The 17510-nt window shown below is 44.1% G+C and overlaps 1 protein-coding gene across 1 annotated transcript in view; it reads left to right on the top strand.

Annotated features, from left to right (window-relative positions):
- LOC138595597 (uncharacterized) overlaps positions 1–17510 on the top strand; it is a 78051-nt gene that overhangs the window by 1736 nt on the left and 58805 nt on the right. Inside the window, exon 2 of the mRNA XM_069666911.1 lies at positions 401–582. Within this exon, the coding sequence (XP_069523012.1) occupies positions 401–582 (182 nt within the window). The remainder of the gene's footprint in view (positions 1–400; positions 583–17510) is intronic.

The following is a 17510-nucleotide window of genomic DNA, read 5'->3' on the forward strand; positions in this document are numbered from 1 at the left end:
ACAAAGTCTCATGAGTCAGGTAGCTCTCCAAATGTGGAGTGTGTGTGTTTTTATGGAAGATAAATTAAATACAGAATCTAAGCCGGAGTTTTAATATTTTTGATAATTAATTTAAAATGATCTTTAAGGCTCAGTCGATCAGGGTCGACAAGCTGACCATGTAAGCTTCATAAAAAGGCCTGTCGTGTAGAGTTTGAAACTAAGTGAAACAAGTGAATCTGTCTGTGTGCTGCTGCCTCTCACTGCCTGCTGAGGTAGAAAAGTGTAAATGTGTGAAGTGAGAACAAAAAAACACACGATTAATCTGCAGCCTTTTATCTAAAGCTGCTCTTCTTTTACAGCTGAAATCACGACTCCTCAGTCCACTCAGTCGTCTGTCTCTCCCCTCTGTCCTTATCAGGAAGCCGTCCTCCGCCAACGAGAAAACCAACCCGTCCAAGCGGCACAGAGACAGGCTGAACGCTGAGCTGGACCGGCTGGCCAGCCTGCTGCCGTTCCCCCCGGATGTCATCTCCAAGCTGGACAAGCTGTCCGTGCTGCGCCTCGCAGTTTCCTACCTCCGCGTCAAGAGTTTCTTCCAAGGTAAAAACAAAATTTACAGACAAATATAGTAAAATAAGCCGAGGTGAAGAAGGTGGAGAAATGACATTTAAAGAGGCAGGTGGAGAGCAGAGGGGGCCTTGGTTTGTGTGTGTGTGTGTGTGTGTGTGTGTGTGTGTGTGTGTGTGTGTTGTCTTTGAGTTTGTACGGGTGTGACAAATATATGAGGTTGATATCTGCTGCTGTAAATCTGCATATACATTCACCTGCTGCTTCATCCGGCACACCTGCACAGTCATGTGATCCGATACAACAGCTCTGACATGATTTGTTTTAAGAAGCTTTTGAGTTTCAGTTGTTGTTCTCAGAAAGTTGACGGTTATACTTCACTTATTTTTCAGGTTGTCGGCATTTTATTGAAAGATATTTGTATTATTTTGCCCATCTGATTTACATATTGATTTTTAACCGGACCACTAGTTTGCTGCTCGGCTCTGCAAAGACTGTGATCCATGTCATATAGACCCGAGGATAAGCTGCTCCATAGATGTCTCTTTGTCTAAGTTATCATTAGCAGTACTTTGTGTTTGGAGTCTTGGTCGCCCTAGAAGTAGTAACATCAGGTTTCTACAGTGACTTTTGTTTGCATCATTTGGATATTGTCACTTTAAATAATTTAAAAAATGTTACTTCGTTTAACCCCGGACGATATTAGTCAAACTCTGTCTCGTGCTGTGAATGATGAGCTGTTCAGGGTTCAGGCTTGTGTGTGTGATGATCAGGCAGACAGACACTCAATATGTTCCTTTGTACTGCTTTGTTTGCATATTAAGTAAGTAAGTACATTTTATTTATATGGCACTTTCCTCAGACAGAAGTCACAAAGTCCTTCACACCAATCAAAACAATATACACATCGATCAAAGCATAAACAAAAAGACAGACACTGCAGGTGTAATAGGCAACACATATAACAAGTTACCTGGGTGCCTGTACAGAGTGCCTCACTGGGGACGCCTCTCAGTGTGAAGGACAATGACAGGCAGGATTTAGGTCTAATGTTACACGTGTGTAAACTTCTGATGATCTCAGAGTCTGAAGTGAGCTGAGACGTTCGTCGTGCCCCTTCGGCTGATCTGAGAATGTGTTTCCAGTTTTCTCTTGTTCTTGTCTCGCCGGCTTCCTTTGGGCTTAAATGAAAACACTTTATGACAAGGTGCACATGTCACCTTTAACTGGGAGCCATTATAATGAAGCTAATTAATACCTTATTTTGAAAGACTACTGAACAACATACTAAGAAGTTATTGTACATTAAATCTTAATATGTTTAAGATATGGCCACCTTAAAGTAATGAGTAGAGCATATTAAGATTGCAGTCTATGCACATTACTTACAATCAATTTACAGAAAGTAGGAGGTTATGGAGGGAAGTGTTTTCCAAAGGTCTAGCAGCTGTAGGAATCAGCCAGAAATGACGTTAATAAGTGCTTCATTATCACCAATAATAAGCGACTAGTTAACTGAAAATGTGGACCTTATTCTAAAGTTTTTTTACAATAAAAGTTTTATAAAGTTAGTGAGCATGATTTGAAGAAGTGTCAGTGAAAGCATCACACTAGAGATGAGGCCTATTCACCTCAGATCGCCATCGTCCCTTCCTGTCTTGTAATCAAATGTAATTAAGAGACACAATGAAGCACACACTCGTTTTCCCACCCTTCTACCGACCCCTGAACGCCTCATGTCCTCTCCTCGTGGTGCTTCACAATCCCCTTCATCTATTTATCCGATGCTTCAGAGCGTGTGTTGGAGAGGCCAGTGGCACAGCTGGATGTGTCTGCTGGAAAGACAAGAGGTAGTTTTTAGTTATTAAGAATGAAGAATAAGAGTCTTCCCATCGTGTAATAAAGTGGAGTGAGGATGAGGAGAAAGGAAGAGGAAGCAGTAGAGAGGTCTTGGATCTGAAAGGAATTCCTGTTTTCTCGGAGAAGTTGGCGAGGGATTTGTGAGCCATCTTCCTCTCGACACATGTGCCTCTCCTCTGTCACCTTCCTCTGCTCTGATCCTTGCAGCCCCCTCAATCTCCGTCATCTGCTGCCCTGCTTTGGCATGGCACCAAACAACTGGCATCCTGTTGGCCTGAGTCATGCAACATGCAAGAGTCACACACACACACACACACACACACACACAGGTTAACTTGTTTTACCCTGAATGCTCACTTAGCTTAGCCATCACGCAGAGTCACAGGTGCTAATCGGACTTGTTAAAGATGCCTTTCCTGGATAAGGGATCACGCAGAGATAAACTCCACAACCGCTGCGTGGATGAGGCGGGATGCTGAGGAGGCTCAGTGAAGCTGTAAAGAGAGGATCCTCCATATTGGAAGTGTAAAAGTCGTGTGGGAAAACGCTACACGTTTTGAAAGCTGTGTTGACAGTGAGAGGTGATGTTGTTTGTGTGATCAACAGTGCTTATAGCTTTCAGGACGTGTTTAGGATGTTCTCCTCTGAGCGCTTTGACCTGATGCCAAAGCCCTATATTTGTTCGCTCCACCTCTGCTGGACGCCTTGTTATCAGTGGCAGTAGTGACCAGCTTAACTGCCCTTTGATGCTCTGCTAATGAGATTAATCAGAGTGGAACATGAGGGATTCTGGCATGCGCAGTTTCCCCTCCCTCTCTCCGCTCGGTCAGCTCACTTCACTCACACAGTTGCAGTTTTTCTGCTGATATTTAAACGCACAATTTGGCCTGAGCGTTCAGATGAATGTAAGAAGAGCAGCTGGTACATTTCCACATCCGTCCTGCGGTTTGAACAACAGTCATACTCTTTTTTTCTTTTAAGCAGTGACTCACTCACTGAGAACATGAAACCACAAAACCTGCAACCTTAAGTTTCGTTTGCGTTGAGGAAGACAAAAGATTTTTCCACTTCTCATGATGCAGTTCTTGTTTTTGTCCACCAGGGGGACTGTGTGAAGGCTCAGAGATGACTTGTGTCCACTTCAGTTATGACACGCAGGGTTTGCCTGAAGAATGAACAGTATCATCTGTTTATTTTTTCATAAAACATAGATTTAATTATTCATTTACTGCATTATAAGACAGTAAATATAAGTGAATCTGATGCAGAAGAAGAAGAAACTCGAGGAGCAGGTGGCGTCAGAGATTCTACCTGGTGTCTCTGTTGCGTGACTGCTGAAGGGTGGAGCGCAGTAAATAGTGTGTACCTACGAACTGTATGCAAATATCCCCCAAGGCTGTGTGTGTCTGCCTCTGTGTGTGTGTGTGTGTGCGCGCGCGTGTGTGTGTGTGTGTGTGTAAATAAAAAGCAGCATCAGATTCACTTCAGCTGGTTTCCCTTATTCATCATATTCCACGGGAGTCGGTTGTGATGTGTTTACAGGCACAGTGAGACACACTGTACGTCCTGAGATAACTCACATAGAGATAATGAACACACGTTTGTTTGTGCACAAGGATACACTTTATTAATTGATTACATTTAGTTTCCTTATTTATAGGACTCAGTGTCGTCTGCCTGCAGGCTGCAGACACCTCCCTGTGAACAAGACAAATATCCCTTCACAGTTGTGTCTCTGGCATGCAGATCACAGTTGTTATAATTGATTAGTGATCACCAACACTTTGATGAATCGATCAGCAGTTTGCAGAACTTTCTAAGAAAAGAAACTTCTTGAATGTGACTTGTTTCTTTCTGCTTTATGACAGTGAATGGGTTTATTATTTTGGACGTTTCTTCTCGTGCTGCTGTACTTTTATGTTACAGCTTTATTCTTTAGTTTCCACGTGAGGCCACAGCAGCTGCAGAACAAGAGAAGCTCCTCAGCAGTGTAGCTGTTGAAGTTCAAATCAGCAGCCCGGGAGGTTCGGAGAACATCTTATCAGAAGTTTTCTACACGTGAACTTAAAGATCATCTCAAGACGTGTTTAAAACAAATAAAACCTTCTGACCTTTATTTACTGAGCACTGTTTAAAATCAACGTTACAACGGCAGCAGGTCATACAATCATAAGCAAATATTAGAAACAACAAATAATTTAAAAGACATAATTCTTTGAAAGAAACATGTCGATGAGTAAAAAGGTTTGCAGATAAGAGTTTGTTGGACTCAGCTGACCCGACCTCCTCGGGGAACAGCACCACCCTGCTTTATAATAATCTGCGTCTGCTGTGGTTTGAGTTCAAACTGTAATAAAAACTCCTTTTGACTGAAAATGTATAATCTAAAAATATGCTTAAACAGGCTTATTTATTATTTTAGTTAAACTACTGGACACAAGATGTGTCAGTCCATCTCCATCTCACACACAGCTGCAGCAGTTCATCGATTATTTGTCTGCTACCAAATTAATCACAAACTATTTTGACAATCGATTAATTAGTTTGCAAAATGTCTTCAGAGAAAATTGTAAAAATAATTTTTTGATAAATGTTTCTTTCCTCCTGACAGTTAACTGAACTTCTTGTTATATTTTTATAGGCCGGACGTCTAATCGTCAGTAAAAACAATTTTAATTCCAACACTTATTTAGATTAAAAATAGACACATAAAATACAATGTGGAGAGCAACTGTTTGTAGGTGTTTAAAGGTAAACCTGCAGACTCACTCCTCAAACATTTGTTAACTTCATGTAGAAAATCTTTCTAATGTTTGTACCTTCATTAGCAACGCACTTTAGAGAGTTAGTCTGACGGAGCTTTCAATAAAAATGAGAAAAACACAGCTCTCACTCCTTCCTTTCTCTGCACAATACATGTGCAGGTCATCAGGTTTAAATATGTCATGGCTCAGGTAAAGCAGGCCAGGCCAGTGAAAAAAAACAAGTCCGGGGGGGAGCGCCCGCCCCTTTAAAGAATATATGAATATATACAATAATAAAACAGAAGTCATCAGTTTGCAGCCTGCAGCCTCTCCGTCCACAGATTTCAGTTTGGTCAGGAGATCTGTTTTTTCAGCATTTTTAGGCTGCTCCTAAAGCGAGTGGGTCTGTGTGTGTGTGTGTGTGTGTGTGTGTGTGTGTGTGTGTGTGTGTGTGTGTGTGTCAGTCAGCAGGCTGTAAGTTCCCTCTCTTCCATGTTAGGTCTGTAATTGCTGAGCTTGTTAAATATTTACCCTGAGGATTAACTTTACCTCCTCCTTTGTCTTTCTGCCCCGATTGTCTTTATTTCTCCTCCGGTGTGTGTGTGTGTGCGTGTGTGTGTGTGTGTGTGTGTGTGTGTGTGTGTGTTTTAAAAGTCTGTTTCTGTGCGATGGTTTTTTATTGTCTCATTATTTAAAAGTGGAGTTCTGCTCTGTTTATCGGGTTATGCGCGCTCTCTCAGAGAGGATCAGGTGATGAAAGGCGAAGCTTCAAGGGAAAATGTCGTTTTTAATGAATGAGTTTTTTGCTGCTGATGAGCTGACAGGACGTTTTCAGTCTCTGTCGCTTCTTTTCTTCCTCCTCTTTTCTCCTCTTTGTCTCTGGACTAACAGGAGCAGCTCCTGTGATGTGCCCGCTTTTATAAACTTGTGTATGATTGTTGGGTTTGTCTGCAGTGTGTGTGTGTGTGTGTGTGTGTGTGTGTGTGTGTGTGTGTGTGTGTGTGTGTGTTCTGGTGGCCACAGTGGGTTCTTGACGAGGTGCGACGGAGACTTATTTTGACGGCGTCTGTCACCGTCTCGGGTCCTGACCCTCGTGGCTCTGTGATCAGATTTCCCATCACACCCCTGGGAAAACGCAGCACGAGCACTCCTCCGTGTGTGTGTCTTATTGCCGTATCTACTTCTGTCCGTCCTCATCGTCATTCTCAGGATGACACAGGAGGAATGTATCCCTCATCTCTTCCAGCAATTCAACCTCTAATACACCCTCAGTATTGACTCACAGGTTTGATATTTTTTGGGACATTAAAAACTAAATTACTTTCTGTTTTAAATTGTATCATAGTGAGTTAGGTCTTTATAAAGACGACAGACTGGATTAGACGGTGACTCTGAGGAAATGATGAGACCAACAGTCGGTTTCAGTGGTGAGATTAGATTAGACCCTACTTCAGCATCCCACGAGAACTTTGACCTGAAACAATTAGACTGTAATGTTCAGTAAATCTGTTAAATTATTATCAATGCTGCTTTAAAACGTGTTGAGTAAACGGCCCTGTAAGTCTACATTATAGACACAAAGTGTCTCCAGGCCTCTTTGAGTAAAAATATCAGATAAATTAATTAATAACAAAAAAGAAATAAACTGTGAATCTCCCATTTGTTTTAGTATCTTTATGGTTTATTTAAAATATCTGACAGCCCCTAAAGAAACATAATTTAGACGCCTTTACTCGTAATGATAATCAGATTGTAGACGGACGACAACATTATGAGGCTGAGTTTAGAGATTTCAGTCAGCAGCTTAAATTTACGCTTTAAAGTCATTTGTAGAAAACGCGTGCACGAGGAGAACATGCAATGACTGATCTCTATGTTATAGTGATCTGTAAATAATTCTGACGAGTCAACTTATTTCTACATTTGAAAATATATTTGAAACATACCAAACATGTTTAATCTAAACCTCCACTAGTCCTGAAAAGCATCTACACACCTTGTTCTGCTTTGTTTTCAGTCAACAATCAGCCCTGAAGATCATCACTTTCTGCAAAACATCACAACAACTCTTAAAGCTCCACCACAACAAACCTCCTGCCTGAATGTGCTTGTGGTGTAAATGAACCCACATCACAGCGAGGTGTATTTATAAGTGTGTGTGAGCTCTCATTAAAGCCCCACCTTCCCTCATCGCTGTCAGGACAGTCAGGGCGATGACAGCGAGCGGGAACACACACACTGATGTGATGAGAGACTGGAGTATGAGTGCATCTGTGTATGCCTAGTTACTGCTGCACACAGTCCATACATCAGTGTTTAGATCTGTGTATCTGTGCGGCTGATCTCCGGACGCGTGCCAGCCGCTCTCGGTCTCAGTGTTGCTGTCTGAGCTGAAAGAGGAAGAGAAAGGCCTCAGACCACAGACTCACGCCAGGCGTACGCCACCTGTGACGTCAGCCGGTAGACAGGAGACGGTTTTGAAACTAACCCTCCATCGTGCAAGAGAGGAAGGAGGAAACAAGCCTCAGAGACCAGTCTGGATCCGCACTCTCTCATCTTTAAATTCGAAAAGACTTCATGAATGTGAGCCTCTCTCTGAATATTTGGGTTAATCCTCTTCATGTCAAATCTGCATCTAATCGAGTCAATACAAAGTTCAGACCCTCCGAGAGGAAGTGCTGCAGCGTGATAGCTGCTTCTGAATGGAGCCTTTGCTCAGGGTGAAAATGGGTATCAGGTCACGTTATAGTCGGACTTTGTGTTTACTAAACTCTCAGTGACCCCGCTCTTTTTTCCTTCCCCAAACTCAGCAACCCAACGGCAGACAAGACAGCAGGGCAGAGGCCGAGACAAATCAGCAGGCTGCGTAGACATGAATGAAGGGAAGAGGTTCAGCAGGAGAAAGGTCAACGTGTGGTCAATGCTCTGTTGTTTCCAAACAAAATGTCTGAATCATTGAGCGTGACGCACACTGATTCACAGTCTGAAAAAAGATCATGTTTACAGCTCGTAAACATTTTATTCCAGTACAGATCTGTGCATGTTTTCACCCCAAACAAACACTTCAATGACTCATCTTTCCTGAGTTTCTGAATACCGATTGCTAAACTCTGAACATATGCTGACAATGTGAGCGAGCCAAACATGACAACAGATAATGATCGATTGAACAGCTTTGTTCCTGTAGTGTGTGCAGAGCAACGATCTGACCCAAACAGCACACCGCACACTAACAGATCCATTCACCAGGAACCAGAGTCCGACTCGCACAGCTGGAAAATTCACTAAATCTCACGCGGTCAAACGAGACTTTAGAGTTAACAAAGATGGCGGCCGACGGGCAGGAAGAACTGGTGATGATGGTTTTTGAACAAACTGTGGATGAAGTGGTGGAGACGGCGTGAACACGGGCTGCACGCGTTACTTTATGCTGCACGTTTGCTTTTGTCGCCATGGCTGCGGTTGTTGTGCTTCCTGCTTCACTCAGCTCGCTTCCTGATTGGCTAACGTTAGGTTCCACGTGACGCTCCACAATCCCCCACGCGACATGATATCAGACTTGAAATCGGTGCGGCCACGACGTTCTTCCGAGCAGATCGCTAAAATCACTCTAACATCCCTCACAGGAACATGTGGAGAGGTCATCTTCAGAAGCATCAGAGCATCAGGACTTTGCTCACTTCTGTCTGAAGGAGGGACTCAGGCCCAAAATCTGCTGATTATCTTGATTAGCCCGCTTTAGATGTCAGGTTTGACGCCATGCTCTGTACTGTCTGTGTCGTTAGTAAGAACCTTTAGCCACTAGCTGCTTTGATTAGCTTAGCACAATGGCTGTTATTACATTTGGCAAAGATATAGCTAGAGGTGCAGGTCGATTGATTAAGTTATCTTTGTTCAGAGACAGCCAGCTGTTTACCCCAGTTTTGAGTGCTAACGGGGAGCTATGCTAAGCTAGCTGGTTGCTTGCTTTAGTTGTGTGTACCTCCCAGAGAGAATAAAGAGTCGTATCAATCTTCTAATTTCTATGTAAAAACAATCTTTGAACCGCCCTCACCCGCTGACTGAGTGTCACTTCGGCGTGGAGCCTCTCCCATCGGGAGTGGAGGGATGGGAAACACCTTTGGCAGGTCCATCAAAGCAATTGGCCACCAAAAGACACTGTTTCAATATTGATGTTTTTAATGTGTTTGGACAGAGGGCAGAGTAATGACAGCGTCCTTATTAACTTCTAACGTGTTTTGAAGAGATGCTATGACTACATGGTTTCACACCTATCTCTGTGTTCTTAGTGTGTTTATGACCTGGCTCTGCGAGCGTGGCTGTCGCTCGGTCCATGCTAAAACCTAACTTTGGTGCAAACATTCATTGAACTCAGAAGATTAATCATAATTACGTTGATCATCACATGACATGTTTCATGGCTGTATGGACACAACTTTTAGGGCTTCGAAGCCTCAGTGAAAATGACGAGAGGTCGAAACTTGCAGTCTTTATTTAGTTTGGAGACTGCCTGCACCAAAAAATGGACTGCGTCGATTTCCTGTGTAACAGCTCATTATGAGCCCATTGTAGTTATTACGGGGAGAAAACGGCCAGAAGTCAGGTGATGTAGTATAAAGAGAGTAGAGGGGTGGAGGTCAGGGGTCAAACAAACACAGGACTTTCACCCAGAAGATTGACGTTCAAGTTCACTGTGAACCAAAGACTGTATAAAAAGATGGCCGACATGACAGCTCCCTTACAGTGAAGCCAAACCCTCTCTATCGCCCCCTGCTGACTGGCTGCAGTACAGCTCATAAAGCCCGCCTCCTCCATGTTAACAGATGGGACATGAGTCAAACTATAAAATCAAAATACACGTCGAATACATTTTTCCCAGTCATGGTTTCCGTCATTATAGTTAGTTCTTATCATGCTGATTTATGTCCAAGTGTTCATTTTTCTCACAAGTTTACTTTTAATTAGTTATTTGATGCTATAAAAAGGGGGCGTGGCCTCATGATTGACAGCTCTGTTGACAAATGGGGCTCCTGCAGCGTTCTGTTCCCGAGTAGCAGAGTAGAGGAGGAACGGCGAGAGGAGACGTAACTAACACTAACACTACAGTCATTGAACTTTCCATCAGCGTGAATATCGTCCATCTTTTTACAGTGTGAACAAGAATACTTCTTCAAACCACCATCCGTTTTCTAAACCAGCAGATGTGGTGCTTTAACATAACTGAACTGAGACGGTTTCAAAGTGTTAACCACATGTTCCACGTGTCAGGTGTGAACGTGTAGGTCAGAGGGCGTTGAGCTGCCACTAAAGGTCGTATTAAAGTATAAGAACAAACAAGCTATGTGGGTTTGGGCTGGAGGATTTGTTGATACTCATTTTCTTTGTTTTAAATGTTGTTCAGCCCGGACGGCTGCAGAGCGCTGCTGCAGCGCTACGCTTCTGAAACTGGCAACAGCAGGCAGGATGCTGTGAGCCACAGAGATATGTAAAGCAATTTGCTGAGTCCAAAAAGGTTGTAGATGTTGTCATGCATATATTCAAAAGACAGATAATGTAATTGTCTGATGTATCTGCATGATAAAAGGTCTGCAGATGCTTCTTATCAAACAAAGCTAGCTTCAGAAGACATGCGCTCTGAAGAGGTTAAAGAGACAGGACTGACTTTGCATGGATCACGATGTCTGTGAAACCTTGAAGCATCATCAGGTCAAACTATTTATTTGTCCAAAACCTTTAAAGCGACTCACTTTCTTCTTTAGGCTCCTTCGTGGACCCCATTCAGGCTGACCTGTGGCTCTGGTATCATCATGAGCTCCCATGTTGTGGCTGCACACTGAGCCCTTGACTGCACAGCTCATTAACCCGTTTGTTGCATCTGTCTCTACCTGTTTTGAAGTGAACACTCAAACTCGCTGCAGGTCAAAGCCTCTGACCTCTTCCCTCCCCCCCGCTGTGTGACTCAATCGCCGTGTTGGAGGGAATCAGTTAAACTTCTGCGGTAATTAGTCTCAACTTGAAGAGCTTTAAATCAATGCTTACGTGCTGATGTCGTAAAGCCGGACGATTGCACATTTGAGACCCGCAGCACGCAACGCAGCAGAGCCAAAAGGATGCTGGGACTTCCCCCACTCACCAGCCCATCATATCAGTTAAATGTCATGTGTCACAACAAGCCTGGAGACAGATACACACAGACTGGTCAGCTCTGATAAAGTGTTGGTGGCACGACATCTTTGGTTCACCCTGAGCTCTTACATTAGGAGGGTGATGCTGCGAGTGTTTTTGTGTTTGTGCTTGTACCCGCTCTTTTCCCTGCAGGTCACACTCTCTATGAGATTATCTGCATCTTTTTCACATCACTAAACTCTCATACGATCCTTACATGTGTATTGATTTAGAGTATCCGTGGATGTAAAGCCTCCCATCGTCCCAGCTAGTGCGTGATGCTACTGAAGCAGATCAAATGTGCTCTTATGTGTGATTATCATCTTCAAACGGGGGTACAGAATCACTCTGTCACCCCGTTTCATACATTTCTCCCCCTCCTCCCCCTCTCCCCCTCTTCCTCCCTATGGGGTTCTGCCCTTCTGTTTGTTTCACTGACCTCTGTAGAAAAAAAGAATCACCTCTCATCTCCATGTGCTCCACGCAGAGTGCGTGATCAGGCTAAATGCCAGTGCTCAGGCTTTCCTCCTTCCTCTTTCCTACACATGCGATGTCTGTAATTCCGTGCAGCGGGCTCTATATACAAAGGTAGACGTATGGCTGCTTAATAGGTTTCCATTGTAGATGTTAATGTGCTCGCTCTGTTATGACTGTAGGCTAATGCCAGTGCTCAGGGTCTTATCATTCCTTTCCTGTATTTTGGCAGGTAAAACCCACTCATTTGTTGTGCATGGGGTCACACAGGAGTACGCTGAACGCTGCGTTTCTTAGACGACTAATGATGTTAATTGTTTCTGTAATTTACACTAAAGACACCAACATCTCTAAATCTGACCCTTTTCATAAAACACTAGTTATTTGATCATACTGGACCCAGTATCTTACTCTGCTCTAACTCTTTATAAATATATTTTTGACAGTTTTAAGAAATATGTTTTATCACTATTTCCCAGAGTCCACAGCGAAGTCTTCTAAAGCAGTCCTAACCCTTCACACTCTTCATTTGCTGCCATAAAGGACAAAGAAAAGCAGCAAACGCTCAATTTAAGAAGCTGGAGCCGGCAGGTGTTTGACAATTTGAAAGGATTAATCAATGATCAAAATATGAAAACTATAAGTTTCCTTTAATGGAGTTATTGATTAATTGACTGATAGTTAAAGCTTCTCCTCACACATATCACTATCACTGGGTTGAAACAAACTTGTGAATACTCTGTGAAGCTGAGACTGAAACAACATTAAGATCATAGCTCACATTAGTATCACCATGTAAGGTGGGGCAACACCTCCCTCAGACTCTGTGCGTAGAAACCACAGCGGCTCTACTTGCGTGTCTATTTGCAGCTTTAATGTTAGAGTGCGTTCCATGTTGCAGCGAACACACAGTTATAACCCGCCTAATGATTCATGCTGAATTACACATTAGTTGCATGTCGGCCCGCTCTCCCACCCTCTTGCATGTGCGCCCCCCCCTCCTCTGTAATCAGCCACACAATAGCTGTTAAGCAGCGCGACAGGCCAGCCATGCAAATCCCTCGTATGTGTCGGGAAGCATGAATGGAGGAGCCGCCTTACGCGTTTAGGATCCTCACAGCTAACTCATTAGTTGCTTGAATCAAAGGCATGACACTGGCTTTGTCCCTGCCTGGCCTCTCGTGCCACAGACACTGAACTCGCTTGAGTGGAGTTGGACTGTGTTGGCCTGGGGGGCCCGTAGAGCCCCCCGGGATCACAAAAGGCCATAAGTGAATTACTCAAATCAGTGCCGAGGGGGGCCCCCGTTAGACGCTAACTGTAACAGCTAGTGGCGGCCAAGTAGCGATGGGAGGTGTGTTTGTGTGCATGTGTGTGTGAACAGACGGGCAGAGTGTGTGTTTGAGTTTGAGTGAGTGTGAATAGACAGCCCGGGCTCATGCAGAGGGAGCAGAAGCCTTTGTTGGCCCAACACTATTGTTGGAAGCTGTCTTGTGTAATTACCGCCACAGCTACCGCCTAGCGCGGCGCTCTGCCTGCACAGAGCGCACAGGGGCGGGGAGGGGAGCAACCAGCGCTGCAAAGCCCCAAAGCCCCAAAGCCCCCGGAGTTTAACTTGAAAATTATATCATGGAAGCACTTGAAGCAGTCAGCAGTGATACAAACACACTGACAAATCCCAGCGTGGAGTTTTACACAGTGTTCAAAATCATTGAATCTGCTTAGAAATGTCTCCTTCTGCCTGGAAGTCAAGTTTAAGGGATCGCAATACTGGATCCTGATAAAATGTCACGTTGAAAACGATTATAAACTTTGGACATTCAAACTCAACATTAATGAAACTAACAGCCTTTCACACTGTCGAAATAAACACGACAACCGGCAGTAAGTCTGCAGCTTTAGAGCCAAACATCCGACCACTTTCTTTTCTTTTGCGTCACGTCACGATATCTTTAGAGCACTGGATGAAAGATTTAAGTCATTGTATGTCGGGGTCCTAATCAGAGGAACAAGCTGGGCTAAAGTTATCAGCAGCTCTGCTTGCAGCCTCCAAAGCCCCACCAGAGAGCTGCTGGTTTTTAATGTGAACGGCCTAAAACATCGTCGTTACTGGTTTTATTCTCTGGGTCCTTTTGTTTTGGAGAAGAGGAGACATCTGCGGATAATTCGGCTCCTGGTAGAAACCACTTGAACGTTAAACACTGAGGATTTCTGAACCTAAAGACTGAGCTGATGTCGAGCGGGGTAGCTCAGACTGCAGCCGCCCTGGACACGCTGTGATTTTTCACACAGAACTGTTTTTACTGGTTTAAATCACATTGTTGGTTTGTTTTTGGAGAAGAAAAGACCTTTGGGGATAAATCTGCTCCTTCAGCAGCAGCTCAGCCTGCAGCCTCATGTGAGCTTTCGACTTAAAACTGATTTGCTTGGTGTTTTTATAACGCTGCTTCTTCAGGCCACAGGAAACTCTTCAAACTGGCATCATTAACTAATACATGTGACAAATGTCTGTATCCAGCCCTGTTCATCGTGTGGTAACTGTAGTTACTGTGCAGGTACTGAGAGGTGATGTTACAGTCAGACACATTTCTTATGACAAACATTTGTTCTGCTTCTTGTTTGCAGAGTTGCTATTTTTATAAGCACGTCACTCCAGCACGCTTAAACCCAGCTACAGCCCTTTTGGCTTAGATTAACTAATTTCACATTTATTCTCATCCCCCCTCACAACAAACAAATAGACTTTGTTGATCTCCATGCAGACATGCAATATGGCTTACAGATTGAGCTCTGCCCAAAGCCACATGTTGAAAGCACATTTGATAACTCATTAAGCCTCCACACAGTCATTTCTTTATTTGTTGTGACATGCGGGCACAGAAACAGCTCCCTGAGTTTAGGAAAAACTTTTGGGGTCTGTTTATTGTGGGATTACTGAATTTGAGAAAACTGAATTCACGTTGCAGCAGAGCTGGAATGCTCAGAACAAAGACTCATAATGAGCCTTGATTGGAATTTAGCATTGCAGAGCTAACCTAATCAATAGCAGCATCTCAGGAGCAGACTGTCGCTCTTCCAGGCCCGTCTGTGTCCCTCTGTCGTCCTGCTCGCATGCTTTAGAGACAGAGCACAATGAGGTGATTGATTCGAAGATTCACTCCCCTGAACTCAACACTGGCTGTCATCCTGGCTCCAATGGCCACCAGTTTCCTCCCAGTGAACACCCAGGGCCTATTAGCTACAGCACAACCAATTTAACATGGCCACCCGCATAAAAAGCTCACTGGTGTCAGTAATGCGATCTGTTGATGGCTAAACCGAGCGGATGGAGAGGCTATTCACAGTGGCTGATGAGCGAACTCAGTGACACTGCTGCTCTGGCACGATGTGGATCAACAACACAAACCAGTTACCCTCAGGTGGCTTAAAGGGGAGTTCTGGTTTTATTTAACCTGGGACCTTTTTTTTTTACATCATTTCAGCTCTAAATGACATCAAACCTTTTGGAGCTGCTCCTGTTGATTGCTTCAGAAATGGGCTGTCATAGCTGGAGTGTTACCTCAAACTGCGTCCACTGACAGGCTCAGTGTCTGACAACGTTACAGAGAGGATCCCAGCAGAGACAGACCGTTTTGTTACAGAGGAAGTAAAAGTAAAATGCTTTTTTAAAACCAGAAAAAGGGTTTTGATCTCTCTGCTCAAACACACCAGACTCCATTGACAAAAACAGCGATTTTACCTCACAGAACACAGGAGCTGCTGCTCTTCTGCTCCCCTGATTGTTCATTTATTTTCTTATTGTATGTTAAACAGATATCGTGTTGATTTCAAACTCACCATTTTATACACCAAAGTCAACAAGTTATACAGACAAACAGATTGAGGCTGAAGTAGCGACTTCCCTGTTCTGTGTGGTTAAATGACTGTTTTTGTCAATGGAGTCTTGTGATTTTTAAGACCGGTGTGTAACAACAGTTTCTGGTTACAAAAAAGGAACACATTAACCACAGTCTGCATCCTCACCTGAAGGCATCATAATACTAGACTCTAACACTGCTAGGCTATAAGATGGACTACATCCTTTAAACTGCATGCATTCAGTATTTAAATTCAAAGAAGCTGAAGCATGTCTCTTATAGGCGATGTGTTTGATAGGGATCAGGCTCCTGGTTGTTCTCTGAAGGATTCCTCCTGTACTGCAGGTCATCGACTTGTCAGCTGGCTGCCTGCTCGTACTGTACATCAGACCGTTTGTTTTGTCTGTCACCTCCGTTTATCTTAATTGCAGCATGCTTCAGTGTGCAGCAGCAGAGGGTGAGCCCCGTCCCTGCCGCTGTTCCCTAATGTAAATCGATATGTTTCCATGTGGTTGGAAAGATCACTAAGCAAAGGAGGCATCTGACCCGATCCGGCTCGATACACTAACTACCGTCAGCCAGATGAGGTCCTCTTTCATCTGTGTTTGATACGGAAAACAGGAGCGCGTTACTCGCCCGGGTAAAAATAGTTCCTTGGATCATGTCATGTAAAGTTAGGGTGATTTACAGAAGCTGGGGGGGTGGGGGGGGTCTTTTTTCAATGTTGGACTGAGCAGCTTGTTAATCCGTCAAACAGATTTAACAGGTATTAGCCAAAACATATTGCTATAATTCAGTGGGGGGCTGTTAGGGGGCTAATTAAAGAGGACGAGAGCATGTGATGTCAGCGTTTTTTAAAAGTGTTTGTGTGATTTTATTGGCTGGCAGACTCCGCTGCACCCGATGCTCAGGCTGAACTCTCACTGAACTCCTGCTCTCCGCTGAATTATGATCGAATGAGTGAGCCTGACTAAATATATTTAGGATGGAGGGAGACGCGAGCAGAGGGTATACGGCAGGAGGTAGAGACGGTAAAGACAATCCGTCCTTATCGTACGTACACACTCTTTAACTCGGGCACCACGGAGAGAGACACGGCGAAGCCAAACATCAGTCAGCCGCAGGATGCTCTCTGAGCTGACAGCGTCCAGGCACATTGTTAAAGAGGAACAGCTCTGCAGGGCCAAATGTCTCACCCAGGCAGCCAGGTACCCAGTGAGTCAGGATGGAGAGAGAGAGAGAGAGGGAGTGTGTGTGGAGGGAGAGGGATGACTAAGAGAGAGAGAGAGGAGAGAGAGAGGTGGTTGCGTGACTTGTGCTTGGCTCAGCCCTTCAGCCCCCCAGGCTTTATTTGTTAGCCAGGAGAAAGGAAGGTATATCTTAAGTGTTCAACAGTAAACAGAGCCACGACGGAGCCTGAATGCTTACTGGGATTTATTTGAGATGTGTGTGTGGGTGTTAAAGTGTGTGTGTGTGTGTGTGTGCGTGTGTGTGCGTGTGTGTGCGTGTGTGTGCGTGTGTGCACTGACGGGCAGGGCGGGTGATTTCATCTTGCATCAAACCACTGGAAATTTCATCACATTGTCAAAGTTAGTGTGAAAAACTGGGTGGAAGTGATGATGTAGCAAAACCATACATGTATATATATATACAGTAAACACATGATGCTGTTGAGTCAGTCGATCATTTTAGAAGCATTTCCTGTATTTATAAATGTCCTGAAACGAGTTAATTCTGCAGAAAAACACGAAACTGTTTTCCTGATAACAGTTTGGATGCTCGCCAGTGTTTTCATTGGTGTGTGTGTGTGTGTGTGTGTGTGTGTGTGTGTGTGTGTGTGTGTGTGTGTGTTTGTGTGTGT

This window comes from Semicossyphus pulcher, unplaced genomic scaffold (assembly GCF_022749685.1).
Source record: "Semicossyphus pulcher isolate SPU_LCO1_2020_fin unplaced genomic scaffold, fSemPul1.0.p SCAF_18, whole genome shotgun sequence".
Lineage (NCBI taxonomy): Eukaryota > Metazoa > Chordata > Actinopteri > Labriformes > Labridae > Semicossyphus > Semicossyphus pulcher.